This window comes from Penicillium cosmopolitanum, assembly GCF_028827165.1.
Source record: "Penicillium cosmopolitanum strain IBT 29677 chromosome Unknown utg000009l:1.0-9042332.0:1.0-9050551.0, whole genome shotgun sequence".
Taxonomy (NCBI): Eukaryota; Fungi; Ascomycota; class Eurotiomycetes; order Eurotiales; family Aspergillaceae; genus Penicillium; species Penicillium cosmopolitanum.
In genome coordinates, this window is record NW_026622679.1 from 3,133,596 (window position 1) to 3,147,916 (window position 14,321).

Here is a 14,321-nt window from a genome sequence, read left to right on the forward strand (position 1 = left end):
GATAACCACAAGGAGTGCATCGATAGTGAAGGTAGGTGAGAAAGGGGAGTTCAAGAGATGTTGGCCGTAATTGGCCACCACGGGGGCGGGCGGTGACTGGTCAGCATTATCTACATATGTACAGACAGCCAAGTACTTTAACGTCGGGATCATTGAGACCTCGAGTCAATTTGATCTGGGTCTCGGATGGTAATTATTTATTTGATTCTGTAGTTAAATTGCTTTTTTGCAAACAACTATGTTTCCGGGTTTCTATATAGCCAAACTGAGACACAGCCTACATAGTGAGGGTCTATGTGAGGAGGTTGTATTACATGCACAACCTTAGTTGACCAGAGCATATTTCTCCAGCGCATCATGTAACTTTCCAAATACACCTTCATGCCAAGTTTTTGCCTCTTCCCACTCATGTGCCGGCAGCGTTCCATGCATCATCCGCAGCCATGCGCCAACAATAATATCGGCATAATTAGCCTGCTCCCCAAGCAAGAATGGACCCGTATTATCCTTTCGAAAAAGCTTGGCCAGTCCACCTAGTGTATCATGAAGAGACACTTTCAATTCCTCTCGTTGTTCGCCACGTACGGTTAGGTTGTCCCAAGATGCCACCCCTGAGCGTCGAACGAACTCTGCCCTTGTTTTCTCGGTCGTGTCGGGGTTAAATGGGAGACCGTGTACCATGAGCAGAACGTGTGCACTAAAGGCCGCATCAACATTCATGTTAAACCGAGCGTACTCGGCATGTTCCTTTCCATTGAGCTCAGACAATGGCGCAAACATCGCGAGGTCCTTCGCGTAGACATAGTCCAGCGTTTGCTGAGGGAAAAGATTCCCTGCACCAGTTTTCGGATACACACTTTGAAGGAAGACTGCAATATCGAATGAATCCCCGATTTTAGAGTCATATTTTGAGTTTGTCATTACCGGTAAAGTGTGGTAATCCGTGCCATCAGCAAACTTGCGTGAGGCTGGCACGCCAAGATCACAGCGAATTTTGGTGATGTCTGGCATGTCTACCCATGTTGTTGAGTAAGAAACACCTTTGAAGTTAAGTGCATACCGGGCCTTCCAGGGATTCGGTGCGCATGGAGGACGCATGTCAATGTCGTACAACACAATAGTGGGAGAAGGGGTTGTGGCCCCCATGCTGGGTGGTGTATGAAGAGTAGATGTTGATCTCGGTGATTCAATTGGTCAAACGGCGTGCGTTTGAAGCACGCAAGGCACACAGTGATTCAAAATATTCTTTTTTTTAGAAAAAAAAATATGAGAATGTGCCTTCAACTGCTGGCAAGCCAAGGTGGAGGTGGCGGCCCCTCGCTCACACACCGCTTTTCGGCCCTCTCAGGGAGCAGGGTTACCTCCCATAATATTCCCCTAATCATAGATGGATTTCTAGAATTCAGATAATCTGAAATTACCGGCTTTCCAAGTTCATTCCATTATGGCTGTTCCCGATATTGCAACGGTCAAACTGAAATTGGGACCTTACTGGAGTTCCACAAGTGACCAGGGTCCAACGTGATCCCCGTCATTGGAAACGTCAGAGCAAGGATGTTTCAGACCAATCACATTGAGACAAAAATGGTTACTCGTATAAAGAATGAGATTTGGTATTGTGATACAGTATCTACACATCACCTTAAATCTGTATCGTGATTTCCAATATTTGCCTTCGACGGAGAGAGAAGAATAGTATCATGATATACCCACTAATGAAGATTTCACCATGGTGAGAACATGGATACGAACAACTTGGCGTAACTCAACACGTATCCACTCGATCAGCCACCAAGCCACTAGATGGATTCAAAGAAGGCTCGGGAGTCTCCGGTGAATGTCGATCTAGTGGATCCGAAGTCATTATCAGTGGCGATCACATTGGATCTACACCATCGTCACGGTCTAGTGTTAGAAGCCCGTCTATAATGAGGTATGGAAACCACAAATGAGCTGCGGGTCTTGTCGGTGGAGGAATGCTTTGTTAGCAAGCTCATATCCATAGAGGTACTAAAGGTAAATGTTACATTTACTACTATTGTTCACAGATCTCGTAGACCGGGTCATTATATGATAAAAGAGTTCAATTAGATCATTATCAGATTTCGTATTATTATGAAATATTTTCAAGGCAAGTCTATCGGAAGGGTATGTGCAAATTCTAAGTCTAGCAGTTAATCACGGACCACCAAGCCGTAGAATGAGGCCGCCGTCGGGATCAAAACGCCCCAGAAAATAGCCTGCATAGTACCTCCATCGTCCCATCCAGCTTTTGACGCCGTCATTCGACCGAGAGTTCCGCCAACGATGCCCATCCAGACGACGAAGAATCCAAGATCGTTCCATCTTTTCCAAGCTTGTCCGCGCTTGGTCATTTCGCTAGTCGATCGCATGGAGGTTCCCCATCCGTCTTGGAAAACGGTAATCAAACTCCAAAGATGGATCATCGGGAGAGGAATATTGTAGAACAGAAGACCGGGAACTATCCAAATCCACGAGTTCTTGGGGCCACGGTCTGGGTTGCGGCAATAATTATAGATGAGGGTATAAGCAATGCGAATACCAACATCGTACCAGTTGAAGTAGGCAAAGCATTCTCCGGTGATCAGATAGTAGAGAATATAGGCGAGTCCCAGGAGAGGTCCGGCCTCTCGCTTGACAGCAGCCCAGAAAAAGAGTGGGTTAGTAATAAGATAGAGCTTGGGTTGTTGGAAGGATTCAATGTGACCGGCTCGGCTCCAGCGGACCTGCTGCATGATCCAGCGACTCATTGTGGTTGGGGTATCTGTTGCTGCCAATGTGTCAGACGCGTAGGTCACGGTCCATCCTCGCATGAGAAGGTTTGTGGTGAGGTGGCGATCCTCGTTGACAATCTGAGCTATGATGTTAAAAAATTGCATGTAAATGACGAGAAACAGGAAAAGAGACATACCATTCGATGGCCCAGGACAGTTTGAGTGTACCAAGGGTACAGAACTGCAGGCAGAGCGGAAACACGGAAAGCCGTGCTGGGACCACTTTGACAATCGCTCGTACCGGAAAGTGTTGAAACAGAGCGCGTCATGTATAGCTCAGACCAGTACACAACGCTACCAAGCTTGGTGCAGATAGAATCATCCTCATTATGGACAATCAGACCAGAACTACCGCCACCAACATGCGTATCTCCTGCGATAGTATCGATGGTACATCTCAGTGAGTCGGGTAATACAATTGTGTCGGAGTCAGAGGACCACATATACTCGATTCCCAGAATCTCAGAAATGACGATGGAAAAAATGAATGAAGTGAACATAATGCCCTTCTTGTGCAAGTGTGGCTGGTAGAGACATAGCTTTGTCACACCGCCATGTTGGCCAAGCTTGAAATCATGCTCTGCGAGGATTTCTCTGGCAAGTTGACAGCAATGAGCGATAGTAGCTTCCATGTAGGCCTCCGGGGCCCGCGAATTTCCATCGATGGTGGATGTCTTCTCGTAAGTATGCATGGCGACCTCTCCAAAGGGCTCGTCAATGTGAATGACCGCTGAATCTTCTGGGAAGACCTGTAATTGATCAGTATGGAAGTACCAGTCTCGTTTATTTTTCTACTCACCTGTTGAAAAACTCGTATCATTTCCATGTCGGGTACATCGTCTCCATCGACTCCCACAAGTACTAATCGGCACTCGGGAATATTTTTGTAACTTTCCAAAGCTCTAGCAAATAGCTCAGGGTCTTCACGGTAGCCCACAATAGTGGCCATGCATTCTGCGCCTTCATTCAGCTTGGGTGACAAAATGCTAGCCTTTTCTAGGTCTTGGTCCTTCTGCGGAGGATCCTGCAGCTTTTGCCGACGACCCTCGTTCATGAAGCGATTAAACTCCGCCGAGAATATTGTCAAAAGGATATCAAGTGTCAAAGGATGACGCGCGTAGCCCGTGATGACCGAGTAAATAGGAAGTACAATTAGACATCCTAATAAATTAAGGATTTGTCGAAAACGAGAGACTTCTGGCCCTCTCTCGTGAAACGAGGAGAGGCGAGGATACAACTTTTCACTGAAGGAATCCATGGTGATGGTTTAACGAAAGTCAATACAGAAAAACACACTTGCCACTCACTTACCCCGTTAGCTACCTGAGTGCTGGCGGGGGTAGGAAAGAGAGTGCGAGTGCGTCGTTATGTGTGCAAGTCAATATTTTGAATAATGAATTTTCCCTCCAATACCGGAGAAGATAAATCACGAGATGGTAATCAAGGAACGAATGAGGATAAAAATAGCGAAAACGAATGTGGTGAGAAAAACGAATGTCAAAATGTAAATAAAATTTTAAGGCGTCCATGGAAGTACGGCACCCCTCCAATCTTTTTAGGCCCAGAGTCAAGCGGCTGAGTAAATTCTTCTCTCACGCCAGCACACACCGTCTAGTTAGCATCGCGTTAGTTCCATTTATTCTTCAGGGGCTTGTGATTTCCAATTCCCGGTCAGCCCGGTCAGGCAGTGAGACCTTGCTCGTGTTGTCGTAGGGAAGGAGTACGACCGGCCAATGAACGAGCAGAGAAAGGAGCCGCATGGCTCGGTTCCGGTCCGCACCAACCCGAAAAGTGAGATCCTGGCTCGGAGATGTCTTCTAGGGCTGGCTAGGCTGGCTAGTGGCTACCCAGACCCTCGGTAGTCGAGAAAATCTCGTGAGACAGTGGAGGCTTAGTGGGGTTGTGTTGCAACTTTCCAGGGGGAATCCCCGTTTACCCGATCCTTGGCGAGTTGCTAAGATCTGAGATACTCCGAAACTGAGAAAAAAAAAGGAGGGGCTCATCTTTTTTATTTTGGATTCTCCATTGTTTTCGAGTGTGAGGAACACGCTGCCAGCATGTTCCGCGCATTCTATAGAGACAACCGTATGGTCCCCTTGGGGATCATGCTGTTGACCTTCATTATTTTTGTCTATCATTTCGAACTCGACCGCCAGGGTCCACTGGGAGAGATCCCCGCTGCAGCCGTTCCAGACAAGCTTGTCATCGATACCCCACGAACACATTCCAATCCGATCGTGGAAATCGTGGACTCCGTGGACGAAACTGCTGAGCAGTTGTCGCACCCTGCCATTCCCTCTGCAATCCCATCTTCCAAACCGAAAGCGCCCTCAAGCAGCAGCAGCAACAGCAAAAGCAACAGCCATTCTTTACATTTACCCAAAGCCGTCACCGCTGACGATGTTGTCCTTATGTTCAAAACTGGCGCCACAGTCTTGTGGAAGCGAGTCCCCATTCATTTAGCTACCAGCCTTTCTCCTAATCGCATCAACCATGACAACGTCCTTCTTTACTCCGACTATCCCGAAACCATCGGCGACTGGGATATCATCGACGTCCTCGCCAACACCTCCGATTCAGTTCGAAGCTCAGAGAATTTCAAGCCATATCTCCAACAAGAAGATTATGAATCGCGCCAAAACTACGCCGAGATGTCCAATGTCCCCGGTGATGCTGCTGGGCCTGCGGGTGGCTGGAAACTCGACAAATACAAATTCCTACCGATCGTTCAACACGCCGGGGTGAACAAACCAGATGCAAAGTGGTACATCTTTATGGAAGATGACTCTTACATTTTTCTCCCCAATCTGCTCCGTCACTTGGAACGCTTCGATTACAAGGACTCTTGGTACTTGGGAAGCCTGGCCTGGATCCACGGCGACTATTTCGCCCACGGTGGTTCCGGTTTTGCCCTCTCCAGGGGGGCATGGGAACAGAGCTTCGGAAAGGATCCTAAAATTGTGGAGAAATTCCAGGTTTTCACCGAAGAGCATGGCTGCGGAGACCACATTCTTGGGCATGTTCTCAAGGAGTATGGCGTGCAGTTTGGTGAGACCTATGATGAAGCCCGTTTCCGATATGGGTTCAATCCTGAGTCGCATTGGTCTACATGGTTTGAACAGGCCAATTGGTGTTCGCCGGTCTATAGCTGGCACCATACCCACGGAAAAGACGTGGCCCGATTCTACAACCTCGAGCAATCCTGGGACTTTGAACAGGTACGCTATCTACTGACCTTTCCCTCGATTGATAACTCAGACGCTAACATCTAACAGGGTCCTTTGAGATTCCGTGACGTTTTCAAGGCGCTGGTCGCCCCCTACCTTCATTCCCGGGTGGAATGGTGGGACAACTGGTCCTCGAAGCATGAGATCCGGTCGAATAACGCCAAAGATGCCGAGCCTCCAAGCTCGGTCAAGGAAACAGATGTTTGGCGTAGTGCCTGGGAATCAGTAGATTCCTGTGAGGCGGCCTGCAAATCTTGGGCCGAGTGCATGCAGTGGTCTTTCTACGAGGATCGCTGCAAGATGGATAGTATGGTTTTGCTGGGTAGTGGAATCCCTGAGGGTGACTCCCGCCGCCAAACCACCTTGCCCTGGGTAAGTGGATGGCTGTCAGAACGAGTTGAGAACTGGGAGTGCCAAGGATAGAATCGTACGATATACAGGGAACGAAGTAGAGTGCACATAGTGGCTATGACTAAATCATAATATTGTCTCCTTTTTTCAATCAGGATTTAATCAGTATTCAAGACATCCATGGATAAGGCAAAAATTCAAGACAGATGGATCCTCCATATAGCCCCGATGGGTGCCGATGGGGCAGTGGCTTTGTCGATCCCGCAAGCTTGCGAGGCTCTAAATTTATCTCCCCACTATACGCGGAGTAAGACCGGTGTGACTCTCGAGAAGCTGAAAATTTATTTTCGCCTTTATGGCTATGTACGGAGTACTGTCTCAGAAATCATTGGCCTAGTGGGTCTGTCAGCTGTTCAGGGTTTGAAGAGATGCAATCCACCCCGCTAAGACACACGCTAGGCCTCCCACGGATTGCTAACCCCATCTAGACATCCTCTTTTTTCTTTGGGAGAGTTGTTTTTTATCACTTCTCTCTCTTCTCCGTCTGGGGATGAGGACAATGGACCGCACTACCTGGCTCGATGGCCTTCGAGGCATCGCAGCGGCCATCGTCGCTACAGATCACTACTTCATGGGCGGCGTGCTTGACTCTGCCTTTCTATCCTTCTGGGCTGACCCGCCGGAGGAAAATCGCCGCTTAATTCAATTGCCTCCCATTCGCCTCCTTTTCGCCGCACATGCTATGGTGCCACTTTTCCTAGTAATTTCGGGATATGCCATATCTATCAATCTTCTCAGATTGCGGAAAAGCAGCCCGGCCGACTTTGTACGCCGGCTGTCTTCCGCTGTCACCCGACGCATTTTTCGCATCTACCTACCCGTCTTTGTTATCACCGTGATTTCACAGTTACTTTACTTTTTTAATATTTACAACTGGACCTTCGGCGATGATGCTCTGTGGGGTCGGAAGCCATGGACTGCGCCATGGCTTCACATCAAATTTGTCTTTCGCTACATGATTGACAACATGAATATCATCAACTTTCAGGCAAATCCAGGTCTCAACGGCCAGCTTTGGACCATGCCTTTTGAGTTTCGAGGGTCGTTGGTTGTCTATATCACGGTCCTAGGACTGGCTTTCTGGCGCCCGCAGATGAGACGCATTGCGATTGCATCGCTGGCCGCATATTGGTTCTACTTTGGGCAGTGGGATCTATTTGCTTTCCTGGCCGGTCTCTATCTTGCCGAAATGCGGATTTTGTCCTCGGTTTCAACAGAGGACGAGACCAGTTTGCCTTTACACAACGAGAAACTCTGGGCATCAATCAACTTCAAGGGCATCAATTTTGCCATGATCCAAACATTCTTTTGTTTTACATTTGGTTTCTGGCTGGTCTGTCTTAGTGACGATGGCTTTTTGCCACCTGGGTATCAATTTCTCAGTTTCTTCGAGTCATCTCGCTGGGAGGGCGACTGGGCGATAGTGAGCAAAACCTGGAAAACTACAGGCTCTTTGCTGGTCGTTTACGGGATAAGCAGATCCCCAGCGCTTCAACGGCCGTTGGATTCTCGTCCTATTCAATACTTGGGCAAGATCTCATTCTCTCTTTATTTGGTCCACCAGTCTGTGTACCATCTTGTGCGTGACCCCGTCTTGGGTTTTCTGTGGTATGTGGCTACGAGAGAGTCATATCCCGGAACCCTGGAGGCGAGTAAACACACGGCTCCCTTTGCATTTTCGTGGATTGTCGGGTTCGCCATAATTTCTGTTATCAATTTGTACGTATCGAGTTTATTCACAAAGTTCGTCGACGAACGATGTGTACAGGTTGCCAAAAGGTTTGATGGTTGGCTCACACGATAGACTGTTACGATTTTGATATACATTTAATTTAAAAAAATCCTTTTCTCATATTTTCAAAAGTGATGTTTCTCTATCATTATTCCCGAGATAATATCATTAATAGATCCTCTCCGTGGATGAAAAAGGGTTTGGTCAGCCTGGACAATCAGGGCCAAACCACATAAAAAGACATAGCAGCTGGGTTAAAAACTTAATCGAGACATGACAAGGATGCTTTCTTACTAGTATTGGGGTGACTTGACTTAATTGAACACCCGAGTGATCAACTTGTTACCATGATAACATACCGAGCGGCTCTTGAAGAGCAGCATCTACCAATTGCGAGCTCGAATAAGATGTGAATCCTCAACATTGAAGGCCATTAGCTTGGATAATCCAGAAGAGAGAGACAAGATCTGAAGGCGTTCAGCAAAAAAGAAAATTCAGTGCCTCAGTCATAACCCAGTTTTCTCCTGACAGCGAGATGATACCACCAAATCCCCCCGAAGCCGGTTGACTATGAGAATTGTTCGGTCAACCTTCTCTAGGTGGAGATATAATTACTCGGCCAGGCCCAGACGCCATTTGTGGTCAAGCCATATCTATGAATGACAGCCGCTGGCTAGTCCGGATCTCAGCCTGGCAGGCAGGGTTGAAAGGCCCCAAAGCCCCAACTTCCAATTTGAGAGAACGAATAGCAACGAAGATAGCAGCAGAAAACCGAAAAAGGAAACCCTTAGTTCAAGAAGTCGCCTCATTTATTTACACAATATCTGTTGCTAGGTTTGGAATATCATTTGCGGCAATTCGCAGCAAAGAGATATGTTGTTGATAGGCAACCCGAGGCGATCGCACTCTTATATTCCCATCTTCTGCTTCATCCCCCCTCCCCATGTCGTCAGCGATCACGGAGGGGGCTTTCCCAGGGAAAAATCGTATTTCGGCATTAGTGCTTAATGACCAGGGAATATAAAGAAGCAGCTTCGATTTGAGGGTAGTCAAGTCGCCGAGAAAGAATAGATCAGTGTCGCAAGAGCCCTTCCAGGGCAGGGTTGAAATCAAATAGAACCCAATTGAGAAATTTTCAAGTGCTACAGATGAAGGAAAGCAGTTTCTGAGACCTGCCAATGAATGACTTCTCTGCGTATGGCAGATTCTTCTAGATAATGGTAGCGGTAGTAGTAAGTAATTTTCGAAAATTGCACTGAGAAGGCCACCGGTGTGGGGGGGGGGGGATTATCCTCTCATAATCTTTGCTTGAATCATTATTATTTGAAGGAAGACGATCTGGATACATGAACGAAGTACGAGAAATTTGAAATCTCGGCACTTGCCGAGACGAACATCCCCGACAAATAGTCAGTTGACTCCCATAATCTCAGAGGGCGCGATGGTAGCAAATAATGCCGTGGGATCCGTTCATTTGCTATCTTGACCGCCACTGCATCAACGAGAGTATCTTTAATCACTTGATAGCAGCCAATAGATTAGATGGTTTCAGGTAAGATGGTGATATTCATGACACTCCTTGAAAGCCTACTTGTTCGCCAATTAAGATGGCGCGGGCTTCATTTCCACCAACTAGCGCGTTAGCCTGCATGTGGATAAGCAATCACACCGTACAATACCCCGTACAAAGTGGTGTGGGTTGTACAATTCGTGGGGCGCGTGCAACTGCAGCGCCATTCTGTCTGACGCGTATGTCTGGAATTACTGTATCCGTAGGTGGCACAGATTCAATCTCTGCTTTCATGTGCATGCATATGTATGTACAGAGTACGGAGTACATACACACATGCCATATCCTGTATGCTGTATGTGCACACATACTACGGAGTACACACGGTCTGTATGCAGGTCCAATTTTGATGAATACGTATGCCATGCATATCCGTACAATAGATACTTACACCATACGTGCTCTCCTCTTGTCTCTGTACAGATAGTTCCCACCCCCTCCTTTCTTCCCTTACCTCGAGGTGACACATTCCGGGGCTCGGACATAAACAGCCACCGATGTAAACAAAAATCGAGAGTTCACATTTCTTCCAGAAGGAATGTGGTTGCCGCGCAAAAGGAGCTTATCTTGGCTCTAGCTATGGTTCTGATCCTGGGCAACAATCTACCAAGTACGGAGTATGGAGTAACTGGGACCCCCTGACTTTTGGCCCCCGAAGGAGCAAAGTCAAAGAAAGCAGAGCTGCTCCCCAAGCGATCAGCGGCGCAGCTCCGGGAGTGGATGCGCGACCGTAGGCGCCCAGTGGTCAGTTGGACAGGACAAGGTTCCGTTGCACTGGATCGACAGCTGCTCGTTCCTGAGCCGGATTTCTGTTGCTCGGGGACAGTAGTCGATCTCTAGGGCCGAGTACGTTGGGGAAGTTTTCACACCCTTGCAATGCTTGGCCGAGCCTGAGGCTACTTGGCTGTTGCTGGGCAATACTGGGCAATCCTGGGCAAGGTCCTTACGCGACCTGGGCCATTTGGCGCCCAGAAAGAGGAGCTTGGAAGTTACCTACGAGTAAGGCTCCGGACCTTCCAAGGAAAGGAAATTGGGTAATGCATCAGGGAAGAAGCTAGGCGAGTTTAGCCAGGTCGGTTAGCGCCGTGGAGAGCTCCGGAGGGGGAAAGGGGGGCGAACGACCGTGGCGAACTTGGTCGGGTGTGGGCGACCTACCAGAGAAGGCATGAATAGCCAGGGTATTTCATTGTAATAATGGTTCCAGTCAGGCAGAGACATTCGCATGGATCGGTTGATATGGAGCACAGAGTACCCAGAGTACCCAGTTCATCCGAGGGTGGGGAAGGACAAGACTGAATTTTTCGATGAAGTCTGTATGAACTTGACCGTTAATGGTGTACTCGGTACACTCAATGGTTATCGGCACAAACACCTGGGGTGGGAAATGTCTCAAGTGGCGTCCAGTGGGAGCACGGGCATGGGTCTGGTTTGGTCATAAGAGATGGGAACCTGCTAAGGTCCTAAGGTTCCTAAGGTTGACTGTGATACTGATATGTACTGATACTGATACTGATACTGAATTTCTATGTTAAAGGTAAGGTCATCTTCATTTGCAGGGTAGGAGTATAGAGTGTCTATCATTTGAATCAGGGACCAGCCCAATATTTCAGTCAGTACTCTGTACTACCCTTGAATATTCTTAAATTGTACCAACTTGAATAGTACTAGTAGTACTAGAATGTGAATACTTGAATACTTGAATATTTGAATACTGTATTGTATTCTCTCCGTACCATACATACATCCACTCGCACAGACTCCATGAGTGGAGCAGCCAATGTCAATGGTCTGCACTTTCCAAGTCCAATCCCTCTCTTTTGCCCACTTCCCAAGGTTTATCCCTAGCTGTCATTGGCTATTATGATAAGGGTTTTCCCTTTGAGGTTAGCATCACCCGCAATGAATCCCTGGGTTGTTTACCAGGGCCTTCACTGGTGACCTTAGAGCCCTGGTAATCCCATTACCATCTCCTACTAAAGCAGATGCTTCCCCTCCCAGGGGCGAAGATCTTCTTTTCTTTCTTCCCTCAACGCCAATACAGTTTTGTGCTGTCCTTCGTTCGTCTTTTCTCTTTTGTTTTCCCAATTTTTACTTCAATCCCACAGTTCGCTCGTTTGCCTGTGGTGTTTATTCCAAACCCGCCAAATCCCCCCCCCCCTTCGTTGTACATTCTGTGGTTTCATTCAAACGCACATACCCACCTACCACATACCCAAACCAAACCAAAGTACATAAATATAATCTCACACAATGGTCCGTTTCGTGACCTCCCTCCTGGCCCTGTCGGCTACCGCCTGGGCTGCTTCTTCCTGCAGTGCCAGCAGCCAGTGCCCCAAGGACAAGCCTTGCTGCTCTCGTGAGTACCATACAATACTCCCCGATCGGTCTTGATCCAATCGCATTCACATTCGCTGACCTTCTTTTCGCGATATAGAATATGGTGAGTGTGGAACTGGCGCATACTGTCTGGGCGGTTGCGACCCCCAGGCTTCCTTCTCTGTGGGCTCTTGTGCCCCCATGCCCGTCTGTGAGAGCAAGAGCTACAAGTGGGACGACCTCGACGACACCATCCTGAACACCAAGTATCTGGGTAACGCCACCAAGTCCGACTGGACCTACAGCGGTTTCCCCAAGATCGACGATGGCAACCTGGTCATCACCATGCCCAAGAACAGCGTCGGTACCCTCTTCGCCAACAACCACTATATCTGGTACGGCAAGATCTCCGGCAAGATCAAGTCCAGCCGTGGAAAGGGTGTTGTCACTGCTTTCATCCTGCTTTCCGACGTCAAGGACGAGATCGACTACGAGTGGGTCGGTGCCGACCTGACTGATGTCCAGACCAACTACTACTGGCAGGGTGTTCTGGACTGGCACAACAGCGGCAACGCCTCCGTTGACGGCGCCGACACCTTCGACACCTGGCACACCTATGAGATCGACTGGCAACCCGAGCAGACCCAGTGGATCGTTGACGGCGATGTTAAGCGCACCCTGAAGAAGTCCGACACTTGGAACGAAACCGCCAACCGCTACCAGTACCCCCAGACCCCCGCTCGCCTGCAGATGTCTCTCTGGCCCGCCGGCCAAGCCAGCAATGCTCAGGGTACCATTGACTGGGCTGGTGGTGAGATCGACTGGGACTCCGAGGACATCAAGGACAAGGGTTACTACTACGCTAGCATTGCCGAGGTCGACGTTCAGTGCTACGATCCTCCCTCTGAGGCCAAGAAGTCCGGCAACACCTCCTACATCTACACCAGCGATTCCGCCATGGAGGCTGATATCGCTATCACCGGCAACGACACCGTCCTGGGCTCCCTGGGTGCCACTGGTCTCGACATGGACCTTGGTGCCGGCAGCAGCAGCACTGCCACCGCTTCTGGCAGTGACAGCGTTCCTAGCAGCAACGGTGGTGGCTCTGGCGGTATGTCCGGCAACAGCTCCACCAGCAGCAGCGGCAGTGGCAGCGGCAGTGGCAGCGGTAGCGGTAGCTCAACCACCAGTGGCAGCGGTGCCGCTGCTACCACCACTGGCTTCAGCCAGGGTGGTGATGGCAACGGTGCTACCACTGTGAACGAGCGTGCCCTGAGTGGATCGCTCTTCGCTGTCCTGGTTGCTGTTGTCGTTCTGGTGACGCTGTAAATTTACCCTACTGGGTCAAAGTTCTTGCTTCTCTCTCTTTTGCATATCGAGTGTATCTTTTCCCTTCTCCTGCATGTCCTTTTGCGTGCCCCGCTTCTCGACTTGTCCCTTTTTGAACAAACCTAATGAACACCATCTTTGGCACTCGTGCCTTGTTCTTTTTTTCCTTTCATTTTCGTTTCTGACTCTGTCTCATGGCTTGATCCCATATATGTCCCCACTTTATATCCTTATGTCCTTCTGAATACCTCGGCGTTCTTCCCGTCCACGGTCACGCTGTTTGATTATGTTCCTGTTGATGTACTTCTACTCCCCCAATGGGGACCTCCTGCACATGTTTGGAAAAATGCCTTTCCACAGGCCGGATTCCTATATCCTGTCCTGGGTCTGTGATAATGGGTGGTCTTAGCTCAATTCAATATCTTTCGTTTACTCCGCTCTTCCCCTACTATCTTGGTAGATCGTACGCTAGTCCAAACTTTGCATCCCTGCCCCTTTTCATATATGGAGTACTATACTCGACCTACATACTCCACCCCCGTAGAGCAGACGTTCAGTCAAGCTACTTGATATGCAGGGGTATTGCCTGGTGTGGATTTCTGCACGGGAAGGGTTCGTCTGGTTGGATGTTGTGGCTTTGCCCCTGCAGGATCACCCCAGCTCCACTGTTTCACCCGTCTCTCGTATTCTGGCATCCACGTGGGGGCCATTGCGGAGAGGGAATGCTGATGGGATCTCGTGTAACATCTATGAAGTACTACTCGGTACGGATCTCGTACGTTGTACCTGTGTTCTGAGATTGTAATGTCGGTGAAGCCATAATGTTTTTCCAAGCACTGTGCCTTCCCCGATAGTATACCAACTCGATATTGGTGATCTATCCTGCTAGCAACACAGTAGTTACCAAATGCCTAGAACTTCACAAAACAAAGACTTGTTCT

General features: G+C 48.8%; 5 protein-coding genes across 5 annotated transcripts; 3 read left to right on the forward strand and 2 right to left on the reverse strand.

The window, feature by feature from the left end:
* Window positions 1-324: 324 nt before the first annotated feature.
* On the reverse strand, window positions 325-1,146 carry N7509_009287 (glutathione S-transferase family protein; the record flags this gene model as incomplete). Its single annotated transcript, XM_056633924.1, has 1 exon — window positions 325-1,146. The coding sequence occupies one exon, from the start codon at window positions 1,144-1,146 to the stop codon at window positions 325-327; it is 822 nt and encodes a 273-aa protein (XP_056484544.1).
* A 1,028-nt stretch (window positions 1,147-2,174) lies between these two features.
* N7509_009288 (uncharacterized protein) lies at window positions 2,175-4,053 on the reverse strand (the record flags this gene model as incomplete). The annotated part of the gene is made up of 3 exons (XM_056633925.1): window positions 2,175-2,873; window positions 2,933-3,544; window positions 3,595-4,053. The coding sequence occupies 3 exons, from the start codon at window positions 4,051-4,053 to the stop codon at window positions 2,175-2,177; spliced, it is 1,770 nt and encodes a 589-aa protein (XP_056484545.1).
* Window positions 4,054-4,852: 799 nt separating this feature from the next.
* On the forward strand, window positions 4,853-6,445 carry N7509_009289 (uncharacterized protein; the record flags this gene model as incomplete). Its single annotated transcript, XM_056633926.1, has 2 exons — window positions 4,853-6,013; window positions 6,071-6,445. 2 exons carry the CDS (start codon window positions 4,853-4,855, stop codon window positions 6,443-6,445), a joined length of 1,536 nt encoding a protein of 511 aa, XP_056484546.1.
* A 487-nt stretch (window positions 6,446-6,932) lies between these two features.
* Window positions 6,933-8,237, forward strand: N7509_009290 (acyltransferase family protein; the record flags this gene model as incomplete). The annotated part of the gene is made up of 1 exon (XM_056633927.1): window positions 6,933-8,237. The coding sequence occupies one exon, from the start codon at window positions 6,933-6,935 to the stop codon at window positions 8,235-8,237; it is 1,305 nt and encodes a 434-aa protein (XP_056484547.1).
* Window positions 8,238-11,985: 3,748 nt separating this feature from the next.
* utr2 (putative cell wall glucanase (Utr2)) lies at window positions 11,986-13,380 on the forward strand (the record flags this gene model as incomplete). The annotated part of the gene is made up of 2 exons (XM_056633928.1): window positions 11,986-12,091; window positions 12,170-13,380. 2 exons carry the CDS (start codon window positions 11,986-11,988, stop codon window positions 13,378-13,380), a joined length of 1,317 nt encoding a protein of 438 aa, XP_056484548.1.
* Window positions 13,381-14,321: the final 941 nt, after the last annotated feature.